Source organism: Carettochelys insculpta, chromosome 10, assembly GCF_033958435.1.
Source record: "Carettochelys insculpta isolate YL-2023 chromosome 10, ASM3395843v1, whole genome shotgun sequence".
Classification (NCBI taxonomy): Eukaryota; Metazoa; Chordata; order Testudines; family Carettochelyidae; genus Carettochelys; species Carettochelys insculpta.
Genome location: NC_134146.1, coordinates 1,399,837 through 1,415,653, shown reverse-complemented (window position 1 = coordinate 1,415,653; position 15,817 = coordinate 1,399,837). Strand labels below are relative to the sequence as shown.

Here is a 15,817-nt window from a genome sequence, read left to right as displayed (position 1 = left end):
GGTATTTCATTTCAGAAGCCACATAGGCTAACCAAAGGAGCCTCAGTGAGGCAAGTTCTGCTGTCTCCAATGTTTAATTCCTAGTGCTGTCTTGAAATCAGCCTTCCCTTGCCAGCCCAGTTCACCTGTCCTATAGTCTCACTGCATGGATCTATCTTCTGGCAACACCAAAGGAAACGATGCTAAAGACAAACCATCTTGGGAGTTGGAATGTTCATTTCCACCTTTTTGAGCTGGAAACTGGCATGAGTCTACCTTGCAAAATTTCAAGTACTGACCGAGCCAAATACCCATCTTGGTTTATCAGAGGAGGAGGAGGGAAGAGGTTCTTCCAGTATCTAGGTCAAAGAAACCTAGAAGCAGTCATGTCAGAATCTCTTCAGAAATGTTTTCAGTGGTGGGTTCTTGTTTTGTATGTGCTTAGCTGGCTGGACTCCCTTAACCCTAAAGTTAGACTAAATTAGGTTCTCAATGAGCTAAATCGGAGTAGGAAAAGTTAAGCAAGGTTGGTACTTCATGCAGGATGCCAGGTTGATAATTCTTGAAACTAAAATCTGACCTGTGTCTTCAGGGGCTCTGAGGATTACAGCAGGATCTGAGTCAAGAGTGTGCCGTTGTTGCCTAGAAGGCTAATGGCATATGGGGCTGTGTTAGTAGGAGCCCATGCCTTGAATACTACATGTGTCTCTGGGTGACCCATCTCAGAAAAGAGAGAGAAATGTACCAAAAAAAAAGGAGTGGGGAGGTAATTAAGGGTCTGGAGCAGCATCCAAATGAGGGGCAATGCACAGTCCCAGTTGTTTTAATCTATGAAAAGAGATGATGAACAAATGATAGGGGAGAATTTACAACGGATCTTCAAGATCATGAATGGTGTGGAGATAGTGCAAGGGAATTGCTTGTGTGACTTCTTGCTGGCCAGTGTGGCATCTCCAGTGCTCATTGTGATGGGCCTGATAGTGGAGGATACTTGGTCTTGGGCTGTCAGTAGCCCTGTTTTAAACAATTTGCCCTGGTTTGGCCCCCTCACTGTGCTCCGAAAAACCTCCATATGGCACCCTAAATGAAGGGAGGTAAGAATGCTGGAGGCCTGTCAAGGAAAACTATTTCTGACATTTCATCCTGGGTGGTTTGCTTTGAGCCACAGCTGATCAGACCCTTGGTGTCGCAATGGGCTGCTCATGCCGGTATGACGTATCAAAGAGACGAGGAAGTTGCAACACTTTTTTTTTCCCATCGGGGGAAAAAACACTTCCCCTTGTAAAAAGAACCTCCTCCAGTTATTCTTTATCAGCTCTTTTGACACCGTGACTTTCTTAAGGAAATGTTTCTTTGGTGCTATCACCTGCTGCCTTCTCAAGGTTAAGCTAACCGCTAGATTGAGCTGAGCCAGTCTTGCTGTCCAAGAATAAACAGGTGTTTCCATGCTAGAGTATGTTCTGATTTTTCTCCTGGAGGAAGACAACTGACCTCCTGTGAGGAATTGCCAATGTGGATTCCCATGCTCTGGACAAGTACACCCCCGGACCACAGGATCTTCCAGAAAGCAAAGCAAGGTCCAGTGAGACCACTTGCTGCCACCACCTGGGCTTTCATGCAAGGGTGCACATAAGGGCCTGGCACAAACAGCTCATCAGTTCCTGCCGATTAGTGAAGGTGCTTAGAGCACATTTAGCATTCTCCCTGCTTCCGCTGGCAGCTGTGTCTAGACTGGGAAAGTCGGCTGTTTTGGAACAGTGGCAAATGCTCTTCTGGACACTGCTTCACATCTAATGCAGGGAAGGCCGCTCTGCTTGTATAATTCTCAGCGACGATATCCCCCTCTAGCTGACGTGGAGTTACGTTCGTGGGGGCCCACCTCCGAATGTCGGTCTTCTTCAGACAGTGTTTCTTCGTAAGCGTCCAGACTGCTGCACTGAGCTCCCAAACAGCTGACCCTGTCTTATGCCTCAGCACAATGCCTGTTACAGAGCCCACGTTGGGTGGCTGGTTCCTGACATGAGGTCACTGCTCAGAGAAATGGCCCAGTTGTCCCATGACTCAGCCCCCGAAGGTCAGGCAGTCATTTCAAACCCCTGGTGAATGGAAAAACTCCAGGCCTGAGCGACTGAGTCCAGTGCAGGGCATTCGGTGGCAGTTAATACACAGAGGTGTATCTGTTCTGAAGACCTGATTGCCAAAGCCCTCTTCTCTCCTGCGCAAAATGAGAGTCCCTCATCCTTCTCCAGACACTCCAGCCTGTTCTCCCCAAATGCCTTTTAGCTCCTCAAAGGGGATCATAGTCCTGCCGCCTGCTTGAGCTGACCAGGAGCATGCAGCTGGGGGCTGGTGCTGAACAGGCTCAGAATCCCAACTCTGCACAGAGGCCCTGTCGGGGGACCCTTGTTTGCTTGGGCTGGAGGAAAAAGGGAAGAGGTTTGGTTCCCTCAGCTCACTGCTGTGCTGTCTTAAGGCAGCACTTTGTCATCTGCTTCAGTGATAGCTCAGTCCCTGCTCCCTCCATGCTGGCACTGACCTCCCTGGCATTCCCTCAGATGCTGGGAGGAAAGACGGGAATGCATCTCTCCTCCCAGAGCATCGTATGGGGAAGGGGACAACCGGGGACAGGCCACTGCTTTCTGGTTGCTGAGCCACTTTGCAGGGTGTGTGCGTCAGTGGGTGTGACCATCCCTCTTAGGGCAAATAACAGGGGTTTGAGTCAGAAACCTGATTTTCTTCCTGGCTGGCTCCAGTCCTTGGATCTCTGCATTCCTTTGCAGGCCGGCAGAGGGCCTCATCTCAGAGGAAAAAGGAGAATCCATTCCTTTTGGTGGTGCAGTCCCGGGTTTTTCTGACTGTTGAATGCTGTCCCTTCTGTTGGCTGCATGTTCAGACCCCAGTGGTGCATTCTCTCTAACCTTTCCCATGCTGCGAATGCATCTAGTTTCACAGAGTAAATCTTTTTTTTTTTTTAAAAAGGTATATTTTAATGATTTCAGCATGAGTGCACATACAGAAAATGCTGCTCAGCATTTGAATACATCATTAATTTATGCAAAACAACTTTTAAAATTAAGAATACTTATTCACAACCAAAAAAAGGGAAGAAAAGCAGCATGAATGGACCCAACCTATTGGTTTCATTTTAGGTTTTTCTAGTTTTCAAAAGCTTTTTGTTTTGTTTTTAAAGAAGCATCAGTGTTGCTAGCTCTGCCGGTACTGGGTGCTTGTCTGAAAGGCCCAGTGGCTCAAGTCATGGGATGAGCTCAGCTTTCATTAAGTTTCTATCCCTCCTATAGTTGTGGAGCAAAACTGGAAAAATGTGAACCGCAATGGCTCAAAACAACTCAGGCTAATCATAAGAATCCGAAACGTATTTCAAACTGTCATGCTTTTTGAATGCTGGGGGTTGGTAACACTGCAGCCTTTCGGAAGGGTTTGGGGATGGCCATCCCGTAATTTAAGGTAGTTGTTAGAAAACTTTGCAGCGAGCAGCTATTGCAGTTGAGGGTGGCTTTGCAAAGATGTAAAGCGTGAGGATATATATTGTAATACAAAGCTGCAGAACTTCAACAAATTGTAATTTTGCATTAGGTTCTTAGAAGTACGCCCGGTATCTCTCTCTTTGTGAATGCGATGTCTTTTCTTGCAGTCTGTCTTAAACTTTTTGAGACCACAGACACCAAACAATATTTTTATGTGGCTCACCTATGAACATTTTCTTAAAAAAAAAGTCAAATAAAAAAAAAAAGAGCAAAAGTTAAAAACCAGTAACATGTAGAGCAAAAACAGAATGAAGTAATTTAATCGGGTATCATAGCAATGAAGGAGTCACACTGAATCTGTTCTGAATAGCAGAAAAGATAAACCATCCATGTAGCTTATCAAAAACGTGTCAGGTGCTCCCAGCAAACCTGCGAGTTGTTCGCAGAACACCAGCATTCCGCATAGCCTGGTTTAAGAAACGCTGCTTTATTAGATGTCTCTTGTCAGAGATTGCATCTGTCAGATGCACCTTGCGACATGCAAAGGCAGTATCTGGAGGCCAGAAGACTTTCCTGTGAAGGTATTCATTTGTCAATCCAAGAAAAAAAAATTCTAAAACACCAGGATGAGCCTCAATAGATGTAAAAGCCTGGTCTCCACTGCTATCAATAGTGACAGATTTTTGGAAAACATGATTGTTTTGACAAATAATTTACAATTGATGAGAAATAGGGCCAACAGGACAGTATGTTGCTTGTAAACATGACCTATAAATATCTAATTTTCTTTAGTGATGTTTGTAACCTGCCATCAGGCATACCCGTTCATGTCTGTAACATGCTTCTAATGTCTAATAATCATTTAATAACCCGTCTGTGGAACCTTGCTAGAAAGTATGATTTATTTCCCCCATTTGATGAATTCTGATTTGAAACAGCCATTTAAAAAAAAAAAAAGGCATTCCCTTATGAGGAACAGATTTCTCTCCCAGATAACCACAGAGCTTCTCCAAGAACTTGCGATATTCTCGCCCTTCCTCATGCCCTTTGGATGCATTGGCTAGATGGAGTGTAAGCTCTCTGGGGCAGGGACTGTCACTTACTGTGCGTGGACAGAGCACCTAGCGATAAGGGTCTCCGCTCGCCATTGATCACCAGACATTACTGGAGTACATACCAAAACTGGATGAATGTGTTTTTCTTGAGTGACAAGTACCTGAAAAATGCCAATGTGATACTTGTAAGGTTTAACGCTCTGAACATGTTGTTCCCATAGCTTGGGACATCTTAAATGCAGTGGGCATCTTGTGCTGTTTTTGCATTTCATCTGTTGATGGAAATACATGTGTATCCATGTTTGTGATGAAGTGGAGGATTTGTGGGGATTCAAAGGGTTTGCATGCTGGGGGGCCAGTATTCAGTGTCCCTGGGTGGGAGGAGGGGCAGAGGGAAGGAGTTGGTTGTTGCAGAGACCAGCACAGAATAGAGACCCAGCGACTGGTGACCGGCAGACCCAGCTGGGATGGCACAGAGATGGGATGCAGAGAGAGGACACTGGTGACCTGCCCAATTGGTTCCAGCCATGGGGAGCAAAGGAGGGATGAGAGAGGAGGTGGAGAAGAGACGGACACCTGTTTTCCTGGATGGAGGGCAAAGGACAAGGGAGGTGCCACTGGAAGGGGATGTCTGAGGTTCAGCTGGAAGGACAAAGCATCTGGACAAGGCAGGGGAAAGATGAGGGAGGGCCCACCTGGATGCAGGGGAGACTCAGCTGTGCTGTGCTAGGGAGGCCAGGCCATCTGGTCCTGAACATTTCCATGCCATGTTCAATACTCCATAAACGTTCCTCTTTTATGCTGTCTGAGAGCAACTCCAGTCTAGAGAGCAGGGCTGCTGCATTCCCTCTGGGACTGGAGACCCCGGTAGTCCAGAGTGAGTGGACTGCCCAAGGGGACCCATGGCAGACACAGGCATGATGGGGGCTCTGAGAGCTGGGGATCCCAGGATGCTGAGGGGCTATGCTGAGGGCTCACCTGAGAGACAGTGGGGTCCCCAAGGAGGGGCTGTCGCACAGAGGAGCAATGTCCTGGGGGGTGGGCACAGCCAGCGAGTCTATGACAATGGTCTCTGGAGAACAGTCTTTCTGGGCACCTGCCACGCACATAAGCGTGCAGCTGAGCACTTCCATGCACTTCTGCAGCACTTTCTCATGCATCGGGTTACATCCTGGCCTAACTGCATTCAGATAGTGTGGCTGCGCGTCCACTGCCAGAGTCTGGACCATAGCCTAGATATCAGGTCTGCTACTGCCTGTGATGTGTCATGATGCTGCTGCTTTAGCTCCAGCAGACCCAGGTCCAGTCCCCACAGATGGCTTCAGTGGAGACCCCATCAGAAGTGTTTGCTGGAGCAGGGCTGCTGGAGGCTAAGCCACTTGCCTTTGCTTGGCTAATTCACGTGCCTTACATGGCCAATCAAACCCCTTTGCCTGGTTCTTGACTCTTCACATTGAACGCAATGAGGCACGCCCTCTGCTTCTCACTCAGTTTCTCCGGGGAGCCGCTTTCTTGTTTAGTAACAATTCTCATTTCCTTCCATGAGTCTGAGGTGCTTTGGTGAGAATGGGTCATCACAGCTTCAGAGCTGTCAGTCATGTGGCAGAGATGAGGCACATGACTGGTGTGTGGGTGATGGATGAATAGAATTCAGACCATCTATGGGAAAAACTGGACACAGCCCGATAGAGTCATTATGCTTAAATATCCAAGGCACTTCAAGGATCTTCACCTTTCCTCGGGCTGACAAGAAGATTCAGTAGATCCTCTCCAGGAGCCCGCTGTGGAGACAGGTGAGACTGCCCTGGTACTGGGAGACAACGCATTGGATTTGCATAACTTCACATCGTTTCTCTTGGGTAAGTGGCGAAAGAGAGCACTGGCTGGGACTTGAGACGACTGTGGGGGAGGATTTAGCGACTGAAAGCACCTGCTGTTGGTGGTGGTGTTGATGATGATTTACTTGTGTTACCATAGCACTGAGATATAACATCAATTGGAGGTTAAAGGGAGTGGGGAGTTTCTCTTTGGTTCCCCGGCTGGAACTGATGTGGGGTCTCTTACCAAGTCTTGGGCCTCGGTGCTTGTTGGTCAGATTCCACACCACCTGTCACTGTCTCCCATTTATTTTCTTGGGGTGAACCAGCAGTGGGGTGACATGGATTAGATCAGCTGATGCAGAACCTGTTTGCAGCTTGAGGGCAAGGGTCAGTCAAAGCACTTAAAAGAAGCTGATGCTGTTCCCAAAGCCATCGAAGGGTGTCCTTTTGTACAAGAAGCAGGGAGGCCGTACTGATGATAGCCGGTGTGGAATGAGCTAATTCCTAGCCGGAGTGGCCCATATTTTATGTGCACAGAGGCATGTGAAAATGTGCAACACTGGTAGAAACAAACAAACAGCAGCTGTGGGCAGTTTGCTAATCAGCTGGGTGGCACTGGAATCTCCCCTGAGCAGCTCCACAAGTGCATACCTTACAGGAACCTCTGCTGTGCACGCACCCAGTTTCTGCCCCAAGAGCTCATAATCAAAATAGACAAGTGAGCAGGTGGGAGAGGAAACAGGACCACAGAAAGGGTTGTGAATTCCTAAAGGAGGGTAGCAGATCAATGTCCATCCCAATTCTAGCACCCTTGCCACATCTGTCCATGTCAGTGAATTTATGTTAGCAAAGGGCTGAGAGCAGTGCATTCCAAGTAACAGCCCACAAATCTTGTAATAGGCAAATTATATTGTTGCTCTGGGGTCTTCCTGGCTTCTGATTAGCTTGTTACTGGTCAGTTGCCCTGGCTGGCTGGCATCTGCACAGCTCTGATTTCTGACATCCAGCTTCCTGAGAATGTGAAACAGCTTGCAAGAGAGACGTCTCGGTGACGGGCAACTTGGTGGGGTCCAGATCCTCTTTCTTACGGTTCAGTTCTGACAAGACAAATTGTTCTGCCCCCTTTTGCTCTTGGAAAATTGATGCGTCCCACCCTGGCGTGGTGGTGTGTCAGGGCAGCAGGGGTGTGCAAGGGTGGTTGGGTAACTGTTTCAAATTTCACTTCACCATTTCCAAGTCTATTTTTGGAAGCAAAATCATTTAAATTGTGATGGCGCAACAGATGCCACAGAATCCTGCTTCATCAAAGAACTGAGTTAAATAGGAATGGAAATTAATGTGGGTCAGGCACAATCTCATAAAAATCCCTGGAAATCCGCTGAACCTGAATGGGCTTATGCTGATGTGAATTAACTGATGTCGCAGCAAGACGGAGTTTCACTTGCTGCAGCTTTTGTGTGCAAAACTGCTAGGCAGTGTTAAAGTCCCTGCATGTTTTAAGTACGTTGTCACTTTATTTGGCCAGAAGTTAACGTTATTTGATTACAACAGCCCAAAAGTATAGGGAGTTTGCATTGCCCCTTTATAATTTGTAGTTCCTTGCTACACAAATCAAAGCGAATCTAGATAGATATCACCCAACAACACTGCACCATGGTTCTAGCTACACTGCTCTTACTCAACTGTGTCCATTACTAACCAAAACCTTCACAAAGAAGATGCTAAATGTTTGGGGAAAGTTTATTTGTGCTACTGATCTACTCTCACAGCTATTGTTGGGAGATAGACCTCTCTATCTCAACAGACGTAGGGGCAAGCTTTAGTCTTGGCAAACAGGAGTAACTATTTCAGATTTATGCTGGTGTGGAATTTGGCATGAGTACTTTTGTTTCAGATGCATCCTTTCCCTAGTTGCTTCTTCACCTAAAACACTAAATATCCTGTGAATAGGACAGAAGGTGAGAGAAACTGGAAAACTCAGGACTTGGATGAAATCTCCAGGTTAGGCGGTATATGCTGCCGTGAGAACTTGTCCCTTAGGCTCAATCTGATCATTGACTTCAGAACTCTCAGTAGAGTCACGGTATTAGGTTCAAATCTGCCACCCCAGTGCAAATCCAAGTATTATTCCTGGCTTTGAATGGCTCTTGGTGCAATCACTGAAACTTTCCGTGCCTCTGCTTCCTGCTCTGTGAAATGAGGACGATGGTGTTAAGCTTGCTTGTGAGGTGTGCTGAGTGCTCTGGCTATGCAGTGCGAGGTTAGAGCTTAGGCGTTCATTGGTAACATCTTGATAGTGATGATTTATGGCTGCTCTTGGGCAGGTAGATTTGCTTTGTTTTCATGCCCTGCATAAAGCTGTGTAAGCAAGATTTGCCAGTGTTGCACCCCTAGGTCATTCCTCTCGTCTTAGGGCAGGTTTGTTTAGATTAGTACTGGCTTATGCCTCTTTATCCTTGCTATCGCTATGCCATAGAAGATGACGTTTTACTTTAGTGACCAAATATTTTCTGTACTCTGTCCGGTACGCCAGGTCTCAGCTGATGGGTCGATTTTGCCATTTCCTGAAACGTAACAGCTTAAATCAGCTGGCAGTTAATTTTGGAGCGCCCCGGCAGAACTCACCTTGGGGGTGGATTTTGAGAGCTTGCCTTCCATTAAACACCCCAATAAACAGGCTGGGTTTCCTACAGCGTTGGACATCTCCCTCGTGCTCACCAGCTGCAGGCCTGAGGCAGGAGTGTGGGAGCAAGGTGGAACCACACTGGGCATATGGAGTTGATGCTTCTAGCATAATTACAGCAATGCTCCTGCTTGGGTACATGCAGCTAGAGGGAAAACACCCAGCCGCCGGGGAAGGCAGATGTGACCTTAAGAGCAAGCAAAGAGGCAAGTGCCTGTGGCTTAGTACGTCTTAGGAATGACATTTGGATGCCATAAAACCCCAGAAGGGGAGTCTTCTCGGCAGCAGAGCTCTGTAGGCCTCGGTGGCTCAGCGCTACGCTACCTGCTTCTGGCTCAGGCTCTGGCACCAAGAATGTGAAATACAACAATTGCTATTTTCCCACCCCCCGCATGCAGGGCTCACTGGCTGCTGACCATGTGTGTAGGCAAGTGCTCTCGGATTCTGGGCCCGTGCCTCATCGCCTTGGGCACGCTGTCCATTGCTGCCAACGTGCTGCTCCTCTTCCCCAGCTGGAGATGGAGCTATCTGCAGGAAGGCCACATCAGCAAGCAGGCTATGCAAGTGCCAGGAGTCTGGGGAGGAGGCATAATTGTAAGTGGTATGAGTCCTTTGCCCCGCTCTCCCTTCCCCCTGGCCCCCAGCACACATGCACTGTCTTGGACAGAATGTGGAGCAAGGCTTAGATACAGTGTATTCAGTGGCGAGGGCTGCTGGGTAACCTTGGGCAAGTCCCTTCCTCTGTGCCTCAGTTTCCCCATCTGCAAAATAGGGGATCCGGTAAGTTGTGGATGTGTTGGGCTCCATGCTAGACTGCCTGGCTGACATTTCTGGGCTGTTTTAGACAGCAGGCTGACTGCTTACAGATTAAATGAATTCTTTCCTCCATCAGGTCCTTAGTTAGTATAATGAATCCTTCTTCCCGGTCTGACTTTCCAAGTGCAGGAAAGCATTTGCTTGGAAAGCAAAGTGTGCGCACACATCGCCAGCCCCTGAGATGCTCCAGGCAGGCATTAGATGTGGTACTGCGTATTGCCCAGAGTCTAACTCCAGCCCTGATCCCTCCAGGAGCTCCACACCCACCAGATAAGCCTGCCAATTTTCTATTCCCACAAAGCCAAATACCCTTGCCTGCCCCGCCCCTTCTCCGAGGCCCTATTCCTACTCACTCTGTCCTCCCTTCCTCTGCTGCTTGCTCTCTCTCCACTCTGTCCCTTCGGACCAGTCTGGTTCAGAAGGCTAGGGTGCAGGCTTTGGGGTGGGGCCAGGTACGAGAGATATAGCACCTGGGAGCAGGCTCTAGGCTGAGGCGGAGATTGGGGCATGGTGAGGACAGTGGCTGGAAGTACAGACTCAAGCATGGGGCTGGAGATGAGGGGCTTGGGGTGCAAGGGAGAGAACAGGGCTGAGGGAGAGGGTCGAGGCCTGGGATAGAGGTATCAGGAGTGCAGACTCCAGGCAGTTTGTAGCCAGTGGAGGCTGCAGGGGTGGTGCCTGCTGACAGGGCAGTGTGCACAGCTGCCCGGCCACGCTGCTGTGAAGGAGCCAGAGGATAGTCATCCTGCTGCTTCCAGGAGCTGATCAGACCCACAGTGGACAGAGAGGCTGCCTCAGTCCTGCTGCGCCACCAACCAGACTTTAAATGGCCTGGTTAGTGGTGCTGACTGACGCTGCCAGGGTCCCTTTTCAACAAGGTGTTCTGCTCAAAAACTGGACACCTGTTGACCTGACAGCCAAAAGCTCCACGAGTAACCTTGCTGGTGCTCTGGGGATGTCCGTCCACAGGTCTTGTTGCAGGGTGAGGGCCTTTCAGACTGGTGTGAAGGGCAGCTAATACGTGTTGCATGTGCAGAAGGGAAGAAACCCTCTCTGCCAGCTCTTGGTACCCAGCAGACTGCTCATCCCATTCATCCTGAATCATTTCCTGCTCCTGCAGGTTCTTCTGGCTGCAGCGCAGATCACGGCTGTGGGGTGGCACTGTGACCGTTCCTCCAACTGCGGAACTTGCCAGAACGTAAGGCTGAGATTCATCTGACTTGTGAAAAATGTTCTTATTTTAGTGCAGAACTATGCCTCAGACCCATGGCGCTGGAGTTTGCAGCCCCACTGCTCTGTGGCCAGGCTGCCCGATTGCACAGGCCTCTGTTAACATAACCCTCAAAGGAAATGAGACATTTTGCAGACAGACAGAAAGAAAAGTCCCTTGGCTTCTGTTCCAAAGAGACCACTGTTTCAGTGGGGACGAGACAGCCCAATGAGCAGAATTCTGTGGTGGAGGGTAAGGGTGCTGCAGCAGTTAGAGCACTTGGCTGGCACTCCAGAGACCTGGGTTTTGCTGCTTGATTTGCCTGGACTCCCTGCCAGACCCACCCAGACAAATTCAGGGCCCTGGACACAATGTTTGCAGGGGCTCTTGCCCCTCTTATTTCACTCCAGTTACAGGGGTTTTGGGGAGTCCCTTTTGCCAGCCCTGCTCCTTGTAAGCTTGAGTAAATTCATCGTCTGAAATGGGGCTTGTGCCTGTCTCACAGGGGCAGGTTGGCGCTGCAGATGAGCACACCTCTGGCTGGTCTCGAGGCAGTTTTGGCCCTCCTCTCATGCACCAGAGTACGAGCTGCACAGGCCCAGGGACATGCAGTCTGTGTGTTCACGTTGGGTGGAGTACACAGTGATTCATGCTCTGCCTCTGCATTCACTGCCAGTCCTGCCCGCACATGCGTTTTGAGGAGAGTGACAATGCACTTCTCAGTAAGCTGAGCCCTGGCTTTGCAAGTCAGGATCTCCACACATACCCCAAGGGCTAGGGCACTGGGTCCCGAAAGGTGAAAAGGACATGCAGCCCTTTCTCCAGGGCAGGTCTGAATGTTATTTCACAAGAACTTGTGCAAGAGCAGGACCTTAGTCATTGCTTGCTGCTCTGTCCCCACCAGCTGCTCTGTTTGGCAGGACCAAAAACTACCGGGTGCTGGAGCTCTCTGCCTCTTCCCTGCAGAAGCCAGGAACCTGCCTTTCCTGCCTGTGCTGCTCTGATGGGAGTTTCTGATCCTTACACCCTTTAAAGGACTATGCCTGATCGTGGCAGGGAAGGAGTCAGCGTGCCTGCCCCAATGGAGCAGGAAGGGTACTGCCCCCAGCCCTTCCCTAGGCTATCTCCTGCAAATCAGCTTCCTGGGGAAGCACAAAGCAGGCTGCCCAGGGCAGCATCTGCTTCCATTGCCGTAAGCTTCCATGCTAAGGCCAGGCTTTCAGAAGGCATTTGGGTGCCACCTGCCTGCTGAGGGACTCCTCTGGCCCCCAACTGAAGTCTTGGGTACTCAGTGCCTTGGCAAATCAATCAGCTGCCACTCTTGCCAATGGCCTTGATGCCTCGTGGCCAAGTGTGAATTGAAGTGGAGGAGGAGAACTGACACGGCAGCAGTACAGGGCAGTGGGGCATCAGGACTCTAAGCCGCTTGGGCCAGAAGCCAAGCTCCCATGTGGACTCCTGCAATGAATGCTGCTGTTATAGTCCTATGGCAGCTGCCACCAGGGTCTCCTAGCTTCTTCCAGCAGCTGGAATTGCAGCACACGGGGTCATCCTCTCAACCCCTTGGCACCTCTGCCCAGGGTTGGCCCAGCTAAGTGGGATTCCTGATGTTTGAGGGTAGACACGTGATCACAAGGACTTACTAGTGTGTTTCTATGTCTTTTGCCCACAGATGTTCCTTTCCATTATATTGTCGGGGATGGCGCTGTTGGGATCATCTGCTTGCTTTATCCTGTCGGGTGTGGGCTTGACAGATGGACCCCTCTGTTTATACAATCAGACTGGAGCCCAGCAGTGGGGTTACCCTTTTGTAAACGTGAAACCTGAGGACTCCTACACCAGGTAGAACAAGTTGGTGATGTCCTGACAGTTGTAGGGCTTAACACCCCTCCCTCACATGAAGCTTCACCTCTGCCTTTGAACCCAGCAATCTGAGGAGGAACTTTAATGATTCAGTATTCCACGAGCTTGGCAACATGGGGTGAAGTTCTCACCAACCTCCTGCTGAGCTGGCTTGTTGGGAACCGGGGAGTGGAGTGGTCCAGGCTAAACCGCCACTAAAGATGACCTGCAAATGGGGCCCCAGTGGGGAGGTGATTCCCTTTTATGGCCTCATGCTATATAAATACAGGTCTGAAAGGTGGGCTAAGGATGGGGCTTTTTCCCTTCTGGTCTCTTCCATGGGAAATTTAAGTCCTGTCTAGCTCAGACAGCTTTGTGGCACCTGGAGAAACAGTGAAATCGTTACACTAATGAGTGCAAGCTGTGCCACTGCCAGCAGTGGGCATCTTTAGCATTCCCTGCATTTGCCATTCACTTCAGTGGCTGCTGAACAATTCAGAGGAAGGAGGCATTTGCTGATGTTTAATAATTGAGGCTCGATTGCTCCCTGTGTGCATAGCTAAGACCCCTGTAGGGTCATTGTCAAAAAGAACATCTAATCAGATTTGTGTTTTAAAAATAGAACAGGCTGCCTTTATCCATCAGAGCGAAGCACAAAGCAAATACACACAAACAGTTTTCCCACAGTCAGCTGCATGCTGCTTCTTCTGATGTCTCTGCCTTAGCTCTGTCTCACCAGTCTCTCTCTTTAAGGACTCGGAATTATTTATATGACCAGTCACTCTGGACCTCCATCTGCATTGAGCCCCCAAATGTCGTCACCTGGCATGTTGTCTTCTTCTCTGTTCTGCTGGTCATCAGTGTGGTTGAGATGGTCCTGGCGTCTCTTCAGATCATCAATGGCTTCTTCGGATGCCTCTGTGGCTTACGTAAAGGCAAATAAGTAACTTCAGTTCCTTATATCTTGCTCTGTCTGCTTTTCCTCACTTTTTCTGAAATCCTTGGTGCAACATTTGCACAGGGAGGGTTGAACTCCTGCAGGCTTTCCCATGTGCCCTCCCAGCACCATCCTGTTGCTGAGATTTCTTCTGCTCTGGTGTGGTAGACAGGGAAGGCTTGATCCTGCACAGAGTGGGGGTGGCGTTCTGTATCAGTACAAGGTAAAATGTGATGGACAGGGCAGAAAGTGGAGGACAGGTGAGAGCACGGTTGCCTGGCACCAAGTTACCCGTTCTACTGGACTGGAGGAAGGGTGTTGGAGCAAGGCTGGCAACTGCTGAAAATGATTTTCATGGACAGCATAGAAAAAATTATAGGAATGCAGACTTTTTTTATAGATGGTCTTATGTAACTCAGAGATGGCTCAACAGAGGACAAATGAACAATTTTCAATGTTTTTATTTATGCAACACAACAGCGATCTTGTTATGCTCGTTTAACATAAGTGCTAGCCACATCAGTGTCCTCCAGTTTGTGATCATACATTGCAGCCGTCTGTGATCCTTCTAGTTAGGGGAAAGAATATTCCCATCCATCACAACTGGAATTTACAGATAAGGAAATAAGAGAAATGCTGCTCCTGGATAGGCATGTTGACTGAGCACTCCCATGACATTAGGGCTATTATATGAACTTCCTCTGATTTCTACAGGTGCAGACCCAGGAAGAAACAGAAATAAGCCATGATAGCTGTTTACCTTCATCTGGGAAGGCTGTGATGCCTCTTAGCATCAAACTCAGGAACTGTATGGTCCTTTTGTCAAGGGAAGCAGACTCTGCAAGCCTGAAAAGAAGCCAAGAGCTATAGCACCAGACGTGACCGATTCTGCACTTGCAAGGGATCCCTTTTGAAGAACCAGTGATTCCTGAGTCCTCTGGTCTGGATTTTTCCACCTGGTGGTTTGGTCTGTGCTGAGGCAATGCCTCTAGATCAGTGTTTCTTAAACTTTTTGAGACCACGGAACACCAAACAATAGTATTTTTTTATGTGGAACACCTATGAAAATTTTCTCAAAAAAAAAAGGCAACATAGCAAAAGAAAAAGTAATGTAATCTGGTATCCTATCAGGGAAATAGTTTTAATAACGGGAACCGTAGAACATGAGTGCATTTTTCCAAACAGTCATGGTGCACCTGCAAGTCGTTCACAGAACACCAGTGTTCCACAGAACATAGTTTAAGAAACACTGCTCTAGATAAGGGCTTGAATCTGGCCTGGCAAAGGGCTGCTGACTCGGAGAAGAGGAAGAGAAGCTCTGGGCATCCGGATCACCCTGGAGCTGACATTTTCACTAAGGACAAGGAGGTGGAAGGGGGCAATGTTGGGGACCAATAGCCTTTCTGCCTGTTATTTAGCAGAACAAAGCAAAATACCCATTGGTCCTGTTCTTCTGTCTCTGTAACCCACACACCTGTCTGTGGTTAACTTTCCCATGTAGTGGTACCTAGACAACTTCACAGGGAAAGAATAAGTGTGCTCTACAGCCTAAGCTGAGTGCCACCTGGCCTTTAGCTCAAGGTGTAGAGGTGTCTGTACTAAGCTCCAGAGGTACTAGGTTGAGTCTGTCTGTGGGCAGTTACATTTGCACAACCCATCTGACTGTAGTCCATGTAGCAATATTTATAGTGATGTTAGTCCAAAAAGTGGTTTTATTTTTTCACTTTTTTATTTAATTAATGTATGTAATAAATCTGCACTTAAGCAAAGTAATCTGGAGCCTTCTGGATTCTTTTGTTGGATTGGATGGTGGTTCTGCATCTCTGAGGAGGCAGAAACCAATCCTTCGGCACTGGGTCAGGGTGAGGGATATACTGTTCAGAGGCAGAGTGGATTAAGCCATTCCCATATGCCCACTTACAAAGACAAGACTGGTGTAAATAGTTACTTGGGTAAGTCAGCAGGAGGCAGTGCCTACGGGTAAGGTCAG

The 15,817-nt window shown here is 48.7% G+C and overlaps 1 protein-coding gene across 5 annotated transcripts in view; it reads left to right on the top strand.

Annotated features, from left to right (window-relative positions):
* The window catches only part of TM4SF19 (transmembrane 4 L six family member 19), a 35,560-nt gene extending 19,980 nt beyond the window's left edge, over nt 1-15,580 (top strand). The window contains exons 1-6 of one of the 5 annotated variants that reach the window (XM_075003809.1): nt 6,238-6,378; nt 8,873-9,616; nt 10,959-11,036; nt 12,721-12,890; nt 13,644-13,819; nt 14,542-15,580. In XM_075003809.1, the coding sequence (XP_074859910.1) occupies nt 9,440-9,616; nt 10,959-11,036; nt 12,721-12,890; nt 13,644-13,819; nt 14,542-14,576 (636 nt within the window). In that variant the 5' untranslated portion in view covers nt 6,238-6,378; nt 8,873-9,439 and the 3' untranslated portion in view covers nt 14,577-15,580. Of the gene's footprint in view, nt 1-6,237; nt 6,379-7,483; nt 9,617-10,958; nt 11,037-12,720; nt 12,891-13,643; nt 13,826-14,541 lie in introns of those variants that run through there. The other 4 variants (XM_075003805.1, XM_075003807.1, XM_075003808.1 and 1 more) reach the window with 4 other exon arrangements.
* Nucleotides 15,581-15,817: the final 237 nt, after the last annotated feature.